Here is a 15610-nt window from a genome sequence, read left to right as displayed (position 1 = left end):
GCTTCCCTACAACCCAGCTCTGGATAAGCAGGTTTAAAAAATGGATGGATGGATGTGTATAGGTTCAATATTGGTCTAATCCCTTACAAACAGAGGACACAATATCCAATTGATGGATGGATGGATGTGTGTAGCTTCAATATTAGTCTAATCCCTTGTATACAGAGAACACAATATCCTATTGATTCTATTAAGTGCCATTTACTTGCTCTGTTGGCACATATGTCTTTCTTAGATATAGTATAAATAAGGGCTTAGCCTTTTAAAGGGTGCAATAGTTTTGAGAGTATGACGATGTGTCTGGTAAACGCCATGATTGTGTACTGCCCAGAAGTAAACCCCAGCTAATGTTTAAAGGCCAGTCTTTGCAAAGGGTTGCCAGAAGAGGCAGAGATAGAGAAAGAGTGAGATATGTTGAATATATTGTATAAGGTTTACTTGTCATCACTGATTACTAAGCAAAAAACAGTTGTACATAAAGATAGCAATCTAGATACAGAAGGATAATAAATATGCTGTTTTCCTGCACATTCCCTGAAAGAGGAAGATCTCCGAGATTATCAGAAAAGTGCACTTACTACACCATCATCATGCACTGGAATTTGCTCCTAAAATTTGCAAACTGACAAAATATTTTGTTAGTTATGCGGGAGGTGAGGGACAGAGGCCTTTGTAGTGATAACCAGAGTGTGGAAAATAATATAGCCATCCTACGTACTATATTAGAACAAGAAGAAATCAAAAAGGACTGTGGCGTATTATTTACTTTTATATTTATTTGGCATTTTTGTGTTCTCCTTGGTTCATCCCTCTGTGTGTATTTCGGTTCATGTAAGCTCATTTTAATTTATCTTTGTAGGTGTTACTTTAGTTACTTTCTCCACCACCTAAAACATGATACATCCATTCATTTACTGAAGCCACTTAATCCAGTATAACACTTAACAGATTTATTGCCGTCTCCGTATAATTACTACATTATATTGACTTTCATTTACTAGTAACATGGTCTTGCAGGTCCAGATGTGATTGTAGACTGAGAACACACATCTGGGAACAACTCACTAAAGGTTCATAGTGAATAAGTCTGCTGCTGATAAAACTCCATCCACAGGGTTTCTTCCTAAAACCCTGCCCCAGATTTCCTCCAGTTCATACAATTTAAACATTTGGGGTTTCAGGGCCTCATTTCTATACACAAAGTAACTATGGAAAGACAGGGAAAAAGAAAAACAAAATGAACTTCATCACGATAAATTTACTGATGGCATATATCAATAAATTTTAGGATGCCAATATGGAGATATACCACAAACACAGGTCTAAGCTCATAAAAACAATAAAGTGTATGAATGTCAATACCAGGATAAACTGGAGATGGAATATAATAGTATTAAAGATTCATGGAAATGCATTAATGGGTGTAGAGATGCTTGCAGGTAAAGTAATACCTAATGCTATTATGATCCTGCTCTCAAGGAACTAAAAGCCAGACCTGTGCTCCACAAAGGTCTGAACTAAAGAGTAGGCCTCACTACCTCAGGCCCCAAACTCAAAAGACAGGCTTTTGGTTTGTTCAGGACCAAAAACTGGTGCAAAGGCTTTTAAAGTCACAAATATCAAAGGCAGAAAGGAGAAAAAAACATTAAAGAAATAAATAATGGTTCTTAAATATTTAAATATTTGTTCAGATGATTCAAAGAAGATTCAACAATGATTACAAAAAAGGGGAAACAAATTTAAAAAATCCAATACAGTAGTCAGAAACCATAGATAGTACCATACCAGATAGTTGTGACCATAAAGTTCAATTTTGGTTTCATCACTCCAAAGGACTTTGTTCTAGAAGTTGTGAGGCTTGTCTAGATGCTGTTGGGAATATTATAAGTGGGCTGTTTTGTGGCATTGGCACAGTAAAGGCTTTTTTCTTCCAACTCGACTGCGCTGCCCACTTTTTGTTCAATTACCTCCTTATTGTGCAAAAACAGCATCATTACTTGTTTGCACAGGACCCTGTATATCAGTTGAAATGGCATGTGGGTTTTTCTTGGCAGCTCAACAAATGATCCTGGCAGTTGTTGCTGAAATCTCGGTTGGTCAACCTGAACATGACCTGATAACAACAGAACCCCTAACTTTCCACTTTTTTATCAGAGATTGAACACTGCCGAAAGGCATCTTCAGACCTCTGGATATCTTTTTTTTTATCCTTTTACTGATTTATACAAATCAACAACCTTTTCTCCCAGGCCCTTTTGATAGTTTTTTTGCTTTTCCCCATGGCTTGGCATCTAGCAAAGTCACTGCAGCTCTGCCTCAACTTAAATTGACTATAAACAGACACTTATTACAATCCAAGATGTTAATGGTGTGGACACTCTCCCTTAATTACCCTTAATTTGAACCTGTGTGTGTCAACTTATGTGTATATTAACAGCCCCAGCATTCAAGGGTATGTACACTTTTGGCCAGGCCCATTTGGATGATTTCAGGTATCATTATGATTTAAAAAAGGCACACACAATTATGTGATAATACATTGCCTCGCCTGAGCACACTCCCTAATTAAAAGGAAAGATTTCTGCATTATTACTTATATTTTGCAAACAATGGACAATATTTCATAGTTTCTGCCAGGGTATGTAAACTTATAATGACTGTGCATTTACTGTATAAAGTGAAACCTCAGTTCATGAACGTCTCTGTACACATACAAATCGGTTTACGACCAAAAAGTTCGCCAAACTTTTGCTTCGGTTCACGACCACACACTCGGTATACGAACAAGCCAGTTTCCCTTTCGGTTTGTACATGTTCAGTCTCTCCCTGTGCATTTCCTGTGCAGCGAGCAAGAGAGAGAGAGCGAGAGAGCGCGCGACACACACACACACACAGTGACAGTGCAAGAGAGAGACGCACACACAGGCAGCGCGAGAGAGAGACGCACACACACAGGCAGCGCGCGAGAGAGAGCTGGACGTATAAGGTAGGAAGGCAGTTAAAGAGTGCACAGGGCTTGATTTTGTTTTCATTTCTCTTTACAGCGATCAGTTTGTAGTGTGCATTGTTGCAATGTTACTTTTCTTGGTGGTTTATTAAAATAAGGATTTTTTCGAATGTTCACTTTTTTCCCTGTGCTTAAAACTCATTAAAAAAAAAGTGTTTTTAACCAGGTAGCGCTATAGCGCAAACTATTGCAGTGTTAGTTTTCTCTGTTGTTCAAGGTTTTCTCAGTGTTATTCAATGTTTTTACATTTAGTTTACTATTACACTGTGCATTCTATGGTTTAATTAACTATATTTGTGCTTAAAAACTTAAAAAAATATATATATTTACGTACAGTTTGTATAGTCTGGAACGGATGCATACAATCCTATGGGGGAAATTGCTTCGGTTCACAACCAAATCGGTTTACGACCAGAGTTTTGGAACGAATTATGGTCATGAACCGAGGTTCCACTGTATATTACTGGTCAAAAGTTTTACAACAACTCAGTTTTTGCAGTTTTTCTTCAGATGTTATCAGTTAAAATGCGATGAATTACCTAAAATGGTGAAAAGGTAAGCAGTAAACTGCCAGAGTCTTGAATTTAAAGTTTAGGTTAGCAAAAACTGAAAAACGGAAATTTCAGAATATTGAAAATTGGCCTTCTTGAGGGAACAACTAATAGGTTACAACCTACAGATGTTCTGCAGCAATTAAGGTAAATTAAGCCTTGAAAGTTAAAACACACAATTTGCACAGGTGTCACAACTTCTATTGATTACTTAAAAACCTGTTTGTCTTAAAGCAGAGTTGGACACTGACTGTGTCACCACATCCTCTGAAGTGCTACTTTGACAATATTACACTGTAGAAAGTTGTAAATTCCAGTGATAATGGCAACAAAATGTCAATTATCAAATGAAATGAGACAGAGCATTATTCCTCTTTGGAAGGGCAGGCCTTTCATTTAGAGAAATTACAAATAAATCAAAGTGTCAGTAAGTATGGTGTCCTATATAATCCAAAGGGAACTGGAGACTGGAAGGAACTCTGATAGGAAGAGATCTGGCAGAGCCAAAGTCACAACCCAATCAGAAGACAAGTTTCTGAGGGTCAACAGCTTACATAATAGGGGCCTCAAAGCACAGCAGTTTCAAGCATAGCTTAACAGTGGTCGAAAAAAGCAAGTCTCAGTTTCTACTGCAAAAAGGTGACTTGTGCTGCAGGTTTGACAGGGTGAGTGGCAGTAAGAAAGCCATTCCTTAAAGGACAGAATAGGGCCTTGAAATACTGGTTGTGGACTACTGCAGACTAATAATAATGATAATTCTTTACATTTATATAGCTCTTTTCTCACTACTCAAAGTGCTCTCCACACAGGGAGGACCCTGGAAGCAAACCCACAGTCTCCTTACTGCAAAGCAGCAGCACTATCACTGCGCCACCTGTGATGGATAGAAGAAAGTTCATCACGCAAGATGTTTGTACACCATTGAGTTGGTGAAAGAATGGTTTGTCAGGGTGTGACATCAACTGTCAAAGATGGAGGAGGAAGTGTGATGGTCTGGGGTTGTTTTGCTGAAGGCAGAGTTGTTGACTTGCACAGTGTGACTGGCATTCTGAATCAAAATGGTTACCAGAGTCTGGCTATTATATCACCAAAAAGGTGGTTACTTTGATTAATCACAAATTTGAATAACATTTTGTATACTTAATGATTCCTTGAAATTTGTTTATACTTGACATTGTTTATTTGTATGTCTTGACTTCCTGAAACATTAACACATTAAATTGCATGCATTTCCATAAAAACTGAAAAAAAACTCGGAGGAGTTGAGACCAACTGGAGCTTGGAGTCGGAAGTGAAGTGGAGGCAAGGCCTCAGGCAAGGAAGTGGACAGAAACCTGCCAGTGCCATTGGTGAGACAGGGGAGAGGAGGAAAAGGTAGGCCAGATACAAAATCTCATGTATTGTGGAGAAAATGGTGACTGAGTATTGCTTCTTCCTTTATGTAACCTGTGCCCTGTACCTCCCTGGAACCCTTCTTTCTATAAATAAAAAACATTGTGACTGGACTGTGTGGTGTCTGAGGGTCATTTTAAGTGCTGGGTTAACTCAAGAGCATCCCCACTGGTCACAATACAGTATATATCCACATATAGTATATATAGAACAACCAAAAAAAAGGTGAAAATGAGGGTTGGGGTCCCAGTGTATGGCCCATTTAATATTGCTGTTTGAAAGACAAAATAAAGGGTGCAAATGTAGATGTGGCAGCTTGTAGCTATGATTGAAAGGAAAGTTTCAAGAGGGTGAGCTCCATCCTAGTGGGAAGATGGACTAGGAATGAACACCGCCTTCATGTTGCAGGTACAAATATATAGGGGCCAGTCCAGAAGGAGCACAGCTTGTGATGACATGATAGAAGTAACCTTATCGGTCCTCAACTCTGAACGAGCAAATAAAATAACAGTCATCATTCACTGTATATTCTATTACCAAAACCCATAAAATGCTCCATACACTCATATGTTTAGCAAAATGCATATATGATTATACAGTATATATGGTGTACTCTATGTATTCTGTTAATTTGTATTTGTTTAATTATGAATTTCATGTTAGTGTTTATCCTTTTGTTGGTATTTCTGGTACTGTTAACATTCTGAGCAGAGCTGTAGTAAGAATTTCATTATACTATGTATACATGACAACAAACTACACAGAATGAATGAACACCAACCACAAAAGCAGGCACCTAACAATTTTCTTGAAAAATGAAGTGTTGTGTTTAATAAGTAAGACCAGGGTGGCAAAATGAAAAAGGCAAGAAAACTTACATAAAATGGAAAAGAAACTTTCAAGCCTTCTAGCTGCTAACACATTTACATGTTCTTATTTGACTGATGCCTTTATCCAAGGTGAATTACAACACGTGACATACAATTGGTTTAATTTCTTTTGTTTTTCCTATTGGAGCACAATCGGGTCAAGTGACTTCCTCATGCTCACACAATGACATATATATTTAAGAGACCAGGAATGAACAAGTTAAGGACACCAGCAAACGTATGGTAGGCACTGCAGGGCTAATTTATTAGCAAACAACCCCATGCTTAAATTACTTCTTAATTTGATCTAATTTATTCTTTATTTGTTTAGGGTAGAGAATGATGTAGCAGATTAGTAATAACATAAGACTGATATCCACAAACTGATTTTATAATAAATTTAAAAGATTTACAAAGTTTATCAAAGACAGCAGTGCTTAAAAGAACTTTAGGACAATGAATAAAATAATAAAGCTTAGGCTAGGCTACAGAAGCTCTTATGATTGATAAGAGCTCCTTCTAGTGGAAGAAAGCACAGACTGCAGGGATAAAGGATTTTCAGGGTAAGCAGCTTTTAACTGAAAATTAGTTTGCCATATTAGTATGTGTGTGTGTGCTTGCTTTACACACAGTATATTAATAACAAACTGATTTTAACATAATAAATGAAAGGTGTCAACAATGTATACAGAAAGTGCATCTAAAGCAAACATTTAGAAAACACATTTTGTTAAAGAAGTCACACTTGGCTTGTTCCTTTCTTTAACCGTAACTATGATTCGTCTGCATCTCAAAACCAGAAATAAGTGTTATTTGAAGTGGAGCAAAAAGGTAACTTTTAAAACCTCTGCAAATATAGAACTGCTATTTTTAAAGTCCTCAGAATTACTTCTGGTGTCCAATTGATGAAACAGGTGACAAGTTTAAAGTTAAGCTATTTATAGCCCTAAAATAAGCAGTCACTATCATGGTTATGTAAATAGTCATAATACAGAGTCTTATACATTTATAAAAGTCTATCAACTGGAAAATTGTAAGAGTTGCACTGTTCATTGTTTCTTTTACTCACAATTTCTTGACTTTTGTGATCTGTCACAAATAAATGTATCTAAGAAACAGCCTTGATAAAGCCCCTGAGCAGTCCTCAAAAGTGTTTGGTTCTAAAAATCAAGTCCGGACCTCTAGTGTTTATACACTTTTCTAGAACATAGAACAACTGTGGTGGCGAGAGTACATGCAATTGGATAACACGCAGATGAGAATATTTAGACAGAAAGCCACGAAAGGAATCATTACTGTGCAGGTGGGTGCCTTTGGTGCATTGCATGAGGTTCACATTTCATCACTGACTACTCAGTAAACATCTTTGTACATAAACATAAATATCTGCATACAGCAGGAACATTGACTGCATATGATACTCCTTCTGTACGGCTTTGAAAAAGAAACATCTTTAAGATTATCATTAAAATGTACTACCACAACTGTCGTCATGCATTGGAGTTAACTGGTAAACTGCCAAAAATACATTGTTAGCAAATTTCTTGCTATATTTTCCTTTTTCATAATACAAGATACTTGTATATTTGGATTTTTTATTTATTTTATCTAAGGAATAAGAAAAGGTAAATAATTGTCACATGGAACAAGGTGTGAAAAAATGTTCCAAACTATATATAAATCAAGGAAAAAGGTATCTCCTTGAGATACAGTATGAGTGGTAAGATGTAGATTATGATCGCACACAATAAAGAATGATTGATTGGATTACTTAATAATACAATGTTATAAATCAAAGAAAACATTGCATTTCCTTTTTAAATGGCTGCTTTCTACTTAATCATGCACTAAACAAGCCTTTATTTAAAATAAAAATGTAACTAGTGAGTTTTCATACAATTACTGTGCTTGTTTTGCCATTCATATTTGTCAGAAATGGGCCAGACACAGGTGCAGAGTTTGGGGTACCAGCCCAGCAATTCCCATTTAATAAAAAAAGAAAAACAATGTTATAACACAAATAATAGTTATGATTGCCTTCTTTTAGTTCACTCAAAGTCTCCAAGGTAGAGGAATGGTCTTTCTCATTCAGATGGGTTCTTCAGAATTAACACTCACTTCCTGTCAGCAGGTCAGATTTATAGCAACCGTCCTGGAGGCGGCAGGGCTACCAAAGCCTGCGAGGGTGTGCCCAAGGATCCTCAGACATTTGCACTTCAGGGGAAAGGGAAGATTTGGTTAGCAACAGTGCCCCTTCTAACCCCGGGGTGAAATGGCTTACTTCAGCATAGTTTTAAAGGTGTCCCCTATGCACATGTGGGTGACACATTTTACAATTATGTGCAGGCTGACAATCCGTAAAATGTATGCAGTATTACATGCATCAATATATAGAGAATATATATATGTACATTTATCAATGAGCCTAAGTGCATCGATTATATTGTCCCTTTCATATCTATCTATCTATCTATCTATCTATCTATCTATCTATCTATCTATCTATCTATCTATCTATCTATCTATCTATCTATCTATCTATCTATCTATCTATCTATCTATCTATCTACTAGCACTCAAGATAACTTGCAAAATAATTAATATGTGAGTCAGTCAGTCATTGTCCAACCCACTATATCCTAACACAGGGTCTGCCGAAGCCAATCCCAGCCAACACAGGGCACAAGGCAGGAACAAACCCAGGGCAGGGCGCCAGCCTACCAATGGGCACACACACACTAGGGACAATTTAGGATCACCAATGCACCTAACCTGCATGTCTTTGGACAGTGGGAGGAAACTGGAGCACCCGGAGGAAAGCCACGCAGACACAGGGAGAACACGCAAACTCCCTGCCGGGAGGACCAAGGAAGTGAACCCAGGTCTCCTTACTGCGAGGCAGCAGCGCTACCACTGCACCACCAATCGCCCCCTAAATAATTTGTAGTACATGAAAAACATCTGATTCTTTTGAAGAAAGTGCTAAGTTGACCATAAATCTATTTAATGTATTTGTCATTTACTGTGCACTATTGTCCGGTCAAGAACTATAACAAGACATATTATACTCAAACCCACTTCATGCAATTCAGGGTTGCAGGGGACCAGATCACATCTCTGTAGCAGTGGGTGCAAGGTGGGAAACAACCCTTGAGAGAGCGACAAACAAATGTTGTACACTCACACAAGGCTAATTTGGAATCATCAGTCAAACTAACAAGTCTTTCAGTATGTTGGAAAGAAAACTGGAGTACCCAGAGGAAAAATCCACGCAGATCCTTGAAGAACATATCAAGTCAACATGACTACTGGCTTGGCATCAGCTTCAGGCCCAGAATGCTGGATCTGTGAGGCAGCAGCTCTACCCCTATGCCTCCATTCTGCCCATTTATATATATATATATATATATATATATATATATATATATATATATACTGTGGCAGACATGTGTTCTTGTGGGACTCTTTCAAGGCTCCAGAGAGGTAAGAGAACACACTTCTGCTAGCTACCTCTTCTTTTCCATACACAGCCAAGAGGGGCAAAGCTCTGAAGACATCTGAACCACTTCCTTGATATTTCTGGAAACCACATCGGGGCAGGCAGCATATATACGAGGTACTCACATGAAGTGTCTACTCATTCTAAGACCAGTGACTGCGACAGAGCTTGTATTCTGTAGCCAAACAAGGCTTTGTTTGTTCTTGTTTCATTACATGGGATTTACCTGGAGGTACCCCAGCCCTTGAACCTTTGTCCAAGCAGGTACTCACAACTATACACTCTATATGTATATATCAAAATTAGCAACAGAAAGAAAAATCAACTTTATAAAACTTTCTAAAACAAGCTTTAATGTGATGCTTCAAATCTTAAAAATGAAGCAACAACCAAAATGTCTCCCCACAAAAAACAAAATGCTGTATGTGTATTGGTTGCAGAAAGGCTGAGTTTAAATGGTTAATTTTTTCAGAATAAGCATGTAATTAAGTATACTGTATGTCCAATTTCAAAAATGAAACTACTGTATAAATATTTACTATAAGCAGTCATCCATTCTTCCGTCATCTTTAGAGTTTATCCAAGGTTACCAGGATTGGAGACAATTCAGACAGCTTCGTGAGCAAGGCAGGACCTATAAATGCCAGTTTTCATATCTGTTTCATAAGAAACACAAGAGATTTGGTAAACAAATTATGTACAAATGACATGAATAATTATTCTACTTACTTTCATTTTAAATGTTTCTTTATACTATTCCAATCTAATTTAAAATTTTATTTAAAAATGCAAGGATCAGACGGTTGTAGATGAACTTTCCAATATTTTCGCATTAAAATCCATTTTCCCACCATTCACTTTATAAGGCTGATTTGGCTCACTCGTTTCTCTGCCGTATATGTGATGGAGGATCAGCCTCCGCTCGCAGACGTGAGACAGGTAGCACGTTTACAAAGGCACACTCTAGTCAAACAGGCTTTTTGGGAGGATTACGAGCAAGGAAACAAGCTGATATACACAAAGCGTTATTTCTATGGTCACTTGTACAAGAAAACGAGCCTCCAAGCTCCACCAATGCTCTGTTTCTCCTTTGGATCGAACGTTATGATGTTGCTCCACGTGACTGTGCGATAAGGTGGGAGCTTTTTTGGTGCCCACAGGCCATTTAATGCGTCTCGCTATTCTTTGTTTCTTTGAATTGATTTTTTTTTTTCCTTCTCGGCTGCGCTACTTCTCACTCTTGGCATCTTCTTTGCCCTGAGTTTTTAAAGGCAGCTCAGATTGCAAAAGAGGGAAAAAAAGAGTTGCCGCCCAGGAACGAGAATACTGCATAATCGGTGTTTAAAAGGGCAAGCGTGCCCTTTAGTGGATCAGTCTGTGTAGAAAGTTGTCCTGGGGGGGAAGAATTGGATACGCCTAAAAACTTGTGGGATTGTGTATACTGATTTGCAGTTACTTGCACACATAGATAATTTGACAGTGATCTTTCTCTGTTTTATTTTCCAAAGAAAAAAAACTTTTTTGGAAAGGTCTATTTTTAATTAAACGCTTTGCACCTTTGATATTAATTTTTTCTGCATTTTTTGTTACAGTTCTTTTTATAAATATACTGTATGTACATTTATTTTAACTAAACATTTTTTTTTCAAAATCTTAAATGAGCAAGTGGGTGCATTTGCATAAAGCAAAGATCCTGCTCAGTACACAGTGACTGGCCACAGGTGCGTGTGGATGCTAAAAAGGGAATCCTGAAGTGACAGCTCAGAAGGGCACACATCTCGACACGCCTGTGGTGAGCAGCTATAAACCAATTTAACTCTGAAGAAGGTCTGGAGGAGTTCACCACCCGGCATTTGTCATTTTCAGATTCAACCAGTGAACCTATCCCCCGCTTTTTTGTTTTTTTCATCGTAAATTAAGAAGATGTACCTGGACTTATTTCTGTTGTCATGCTGTTTGGGACTGTCCCAGTGTTTGGGCTCCTATGTACCCTGCGATGCTTGTGATCAAAAAGCCCTATCAATGTGCCCCCCGGTAACGGGCGGCTGTGAGCTGGTCAAGGAACCGGGCTGTGGCTGCTGCCTGACTTGCGCGCTGTCCGAGGGGCAGCAGTGTGGCGTGTACACGCAACCGTGCACCCAGGGGCTTCGCTGTCTGCCGAGGAATGGAGAGGAAAAGCCGCTTCACGCCCTGCTGCACGGCAGGGGAATTTGCCGACATGAGAAAGGCTACAAAGAGCACCATCCCGTTCTAGCCGGTAAGTAGTGGTGGTCTGACTGGGGAGGGGGAGCCACGTTTAGGCTGCAGTGTTTCTGTTTTTTGTGCGTGTCGTGGGGTTAAAGGAAGCTCAGTCTTAAAGTAATAAAGTGTATTTCTGATAAAAGCAGAGGAATTAAAGGGTGTATTGTGTTTGTGTAACGAGTGGTACAACATATGACGAATGTGTATAGCTACATATAACAATAGTTTAGAAAGGCAAAGACTGAACGTGTGTTACTTATTACATTAAACAAGGATATAAATCCACAACGCACCTGCACTGTTAAGGGGTCATAGATGCAGATTTAAAAGGTCGATTTTATACAGATGGCTACTTGAAAGGAAAAGAAGTAACTTCTTTGTGAACCGCCTGGTAATAAATCATTGCAACGCGTATTTTCAGAATTGTTTGCAGTAGAAGTTTTTAAAGCGTTCCTCGCCGCCGCCCTTCCTTAACTGTGGTACAAAAATCGCCCATTTTTATTCTGGCACGATGTTGCGAGCAGCAGGTTCACTAGGAGGAGGTGCCGTGTCTCTTAAAGCGAATATCCGCGCTGCAAGGCGACTCCGCGGCGCACTGCCTCCTCTCCACGCGTCCAGACAGTTAGCTTCAGGGAAGATAGCTGCTGATGCGTACGATTTTGCTCAATAGGTAATGCAGCAATCGGCAAACACATTCCAGTTAAACGGAGAACTGCTGCGCTAAAATTGCTATCACAGCGCACTTACAGAATCGAGTTTTAAACGTGCGGCTATGACAGTAGAAGAACAGAATGCCGCCGCCCCCACCCCCATAGCCCCCCTCTTTTTTGTTCAATGCCACCTGGTTAGGTGTGAGGCGCTGCCGATTGCGACCTACATTTGTGAGGTTCTTATGTTTGCATTCAGTGAAATATGAGAGTGTGCTACTTTTACCGTGCGCTCAGCTTTCGTACTTTGAGGAGTCCACTTATGTATTTTAATTTAATACTTTGTGCATGATTTTTGATTTGAATAGGTGAGTCAGTAAGGACGGTATGCTTGAATCTGAATGGATCAGAGGAAGTCGTAAGTAATACATTATAAACACTGCATTTTACTGTACACCTTTACAGTAATACGTCGAGGTAAAATGCTTTTTCCCAAATTGTCAAACTCTGCAGTTTAGTATGTGCATAAATATGTTATTAGCCTCTGTAGCAATCTGCCTGTATGTTTAGTTGGATCATTTATCCATCACTACAGTAATGAACCACATGAATGTTACATTATTATACATTCAGAACTTATAGTGATGTTTGCAAAGTTAATTCCTTCACAGTTCCAATAAAGCTAATAGGTTTTGCATGTTAACAGGTTTCAAATATATTACAACGTTTTAATTGCATCCCTGTCACTGTTCCATCCCCAGCTGGGTGTCTGAATATCTGCTGATCGAGTAGTGCCAGAAGGGTCCACTTACAATGAAAAACAGTGCTACATGTTGCTTCGCAATCGTTAAGTTTATATTTCAAGTTTAGTTTGAAACTCCTCATCTCCAAACCAAACATGAATTTGTTTGCTGGGAAAAAAAAATTGCTGTGGGAGATTTCCAAACAGAGTCAAGAAGTGTATTAAATTCCTGGGGGCATTTGCTTTTGGCAAAGCTGAACTCTGACTAGCCTGCCCTAAAGTTTAAACTTGTGGGTGGTGTCCAGAGTTGGGTTACTGTTCATATTAAATCACAAAGGGAGAAGACAGGGGGATGGGAGGTTCAATAAAAAAAAATGAATGAGGGACTGACTAACTAAAAGCAGACAGATCTGATTAAACATCAAGTGTGCAGTTAATTAACCCCACAGGCTCAAGATAACTGTGCAGTTAGCAGGATTCTAGTATAAGCTAGAGTAGATGGGGTTTTCTGCCTCAGCGAGTCTGTATATTGTACAGCCATCGTCACCCTATAGCAGTGCAATGAATCAGCGCAATCTTTTCAAGATGTTTCCTAGTAATGCCTCTTTACAAGCTTTTACTGGGGGGGGCATAGGCAAGCAGAGATTACTAGGCAGCTTTAATACAGGGCATAAATCGGTTAGAAGCGCCGAAGGGCGTAGAGCTGTCAAAATGGCACTGAATCTTTAAAACCTCTGGCTTCTACTGTAATTAGCTTGTCAGTGCATTGCCTACCACAAAAAAAAAAGCAGTGACTATAACCTTTTGAGAAACGGTTTATTGCCTAAAACAATCTGAATGTTTGAAAATTGATGAGGTTAACAATGCTATCTTTTTTTTTTTGTTGGTCATGAGGTAATGTTTGTATATTCCTTTTAATTCTTGGTGCCAAAACACTACAGACCTGTGCACAATTTTTCAGTTCAGTTTTTTTTCTTCTACAAGTACTCAGTGACAGTATAAAGACACTGCTGAAATATGATTTAACTTGTATGCTGAATAGTTGTCTGGCATATTTAATTGTAGCCATCAACTTTCTTACCAATGCAGACAAAACCTCTCACCATTCTGTTACTCTTAGTTTCAAAGGTTTAAGACAGTGATTAGCCTTTGACAATTCTCTTTTACTACTGAAATGCAATTTATTTGTAAACTTTTTTTAGCAGCATTAAATGTGTACTTAGAAATTGAATGATTACTTTGTGTTCTTTATGCTTAATAAACCATGTAGTGTACAAAATACCAAAAAATAATTCATTATAGGTTTGTAAAGAGGGGACACCTCTCTTGTCAGTCTTGTGCACAATGTTTGAACAAGCCCTAGACAAAAATGAAAGTCCAAAGAAAGGTACACTCATATACTGTATACACATATATACAAAAGACACACAAATACTGGAACAGCTTAAAGTTGCCAATGAACTTAATCTGCACATTTATGGAAATCATACCCAGTATCCTAGAGATATGAGGTAATGGTGCTAACTCCTTAACCATCATGCTTGTCTCAAACAAATCATATACACTATAAAACTCTTATCACTTGGATACTGTTCTTATGCCTAGTGTCAGATACAGTAGTTTGTGGAATTCTAATGTTTCCACTCCAGGGTTTGATTCCAGGACATTTTTTTAGTCATAATGCAGAATTTAGGAAATGTTTGAAAATAAAGAGGTTGAGTCAGTTTCAAATTTGAATATACCCTGGCTCCTGTATATGTCTGAACTGGAATGAGCAGGTTTGGAAAGATTATATAACATTTTCTACAGAAACTCACAAATATGTTCTAAATGTCCCTTGACATTCATGTGTTAAAAGTTGTTAAAATACTATTAAAAAAGGAACAAATGTGTTCAAAGTAATGGGACTGTGATGTTAAAAATATAATTATTTTCAGCAAAGTCGGGTTTTATGGCCAGGGTACTAGAACATTTAAGTATAGATATTTACGATCAATAATTCAAATGACCACAAAGGATTCCAGGAGGTCCCTGTTTATTGTATTACTTACAGAACAGAACTACCCAGTTAACAGACATACATCTAAGTACAGCAGCCTAATGGAACACATCATTATTCCCACAGTGAATATTTCAGAATAAAAACTGTTTCATGTAATATTTTGTATATAGCTGATAAAAAAAAACAGATTTTTTTACAACTATTGAAAGAATTTTGCATTGTTAACAATAGCATTAGAAACCCAAACCTCTGTGAATGACAAAAAATTGTGAAATGTTGTCTTTAACTTGTAAAAAGAGAAATGTTAAAAGGTAAATAGACACAATTTCATATGTATTTTTAAAAATTATCATAGGAAAGGGGAGAGGAAATTAAATTGAAAAGTTTTGTATACTGCCACCTTAATTACCCCAGAACAATCTTTACTATACAATGAAAATGCCATGAGCTGTATTTAAAAGTGTTTGGTTTCTTACATTTACTTTTATTTGCATGGCAGACACTTTTATCCAAAATGACTTACAAAAGAGGTAAACATAATCTTTACTTCCTTACTCAGTCTTTAACTTGAAAGGATGACTAAGAAATAAAACTTAGAGAAAAGTTGTACTTGCGGTAGATACATCTCAATTATCATTTGAACCCAGAATTAGCCAGGAA

At 38.0% G+C, this 15610-nt stretch overlaps 1 protein-coding gene and 1 long non-coding RNA gene across 2 annotated transcripts in view; one reads left to right on the top strand and one right to left on the bottom strand.

Annotated features, from left to right (window-relative positions):
- Positions 1-1064: 1064 nt before the first annotated feature.
- Positions 1065-10485, bottom strand: LOC127529041 (uncharacterized). Its single transcript, XR_007935697.1, has 3 exons — positions 10170-10485; positions 9858-9974; positions 1065-1206 (listed from the first exon to the last, which is right to left on the bottom strand). It is a non-coding gene; the product is annotated as an uncharacterized LOC127529041 (long non-coding RNA).
- Positions 10486-10681: 196 nt separating this feature from the next.
- igfbp5b (insulin-like growth factor binding protein 5b) overlaps positions 10682-15610 on the top strand; it is a 45553-nt gene continuing 40624 nt past the window's right edge. The window contains exon 1 of the mRNA XM_028807573.2: positions 10682-11575. Within this exon, the coding sequence (XP_028663406.1) occupies positions 11242-11575 (334 nt within the window). The 5' untranslated portion in view covers positions 10682-11241. The remainder of the gene's footprint in view (positions 11576-15610) is intronic.

Source organism: Erpetoichthys calabaricus, chromosome 8 (genome assembly GCF_900747795.2).
Source record: "Erpetoichthys calabaricus chromosome 8, fErpCal1.3, whole genome shotgun sequence".
NCBI lineage: Eukaryota > Metazoa > Chordata > Cladistia > Polypteriformes > Polypteridae > Erpetoichthys > Erpetoichthys calabaricus.
Note: the sequence above shows the minus strand (reverse complement) of the source record. Positions and strands in the feature narration are given on the sequence as shown.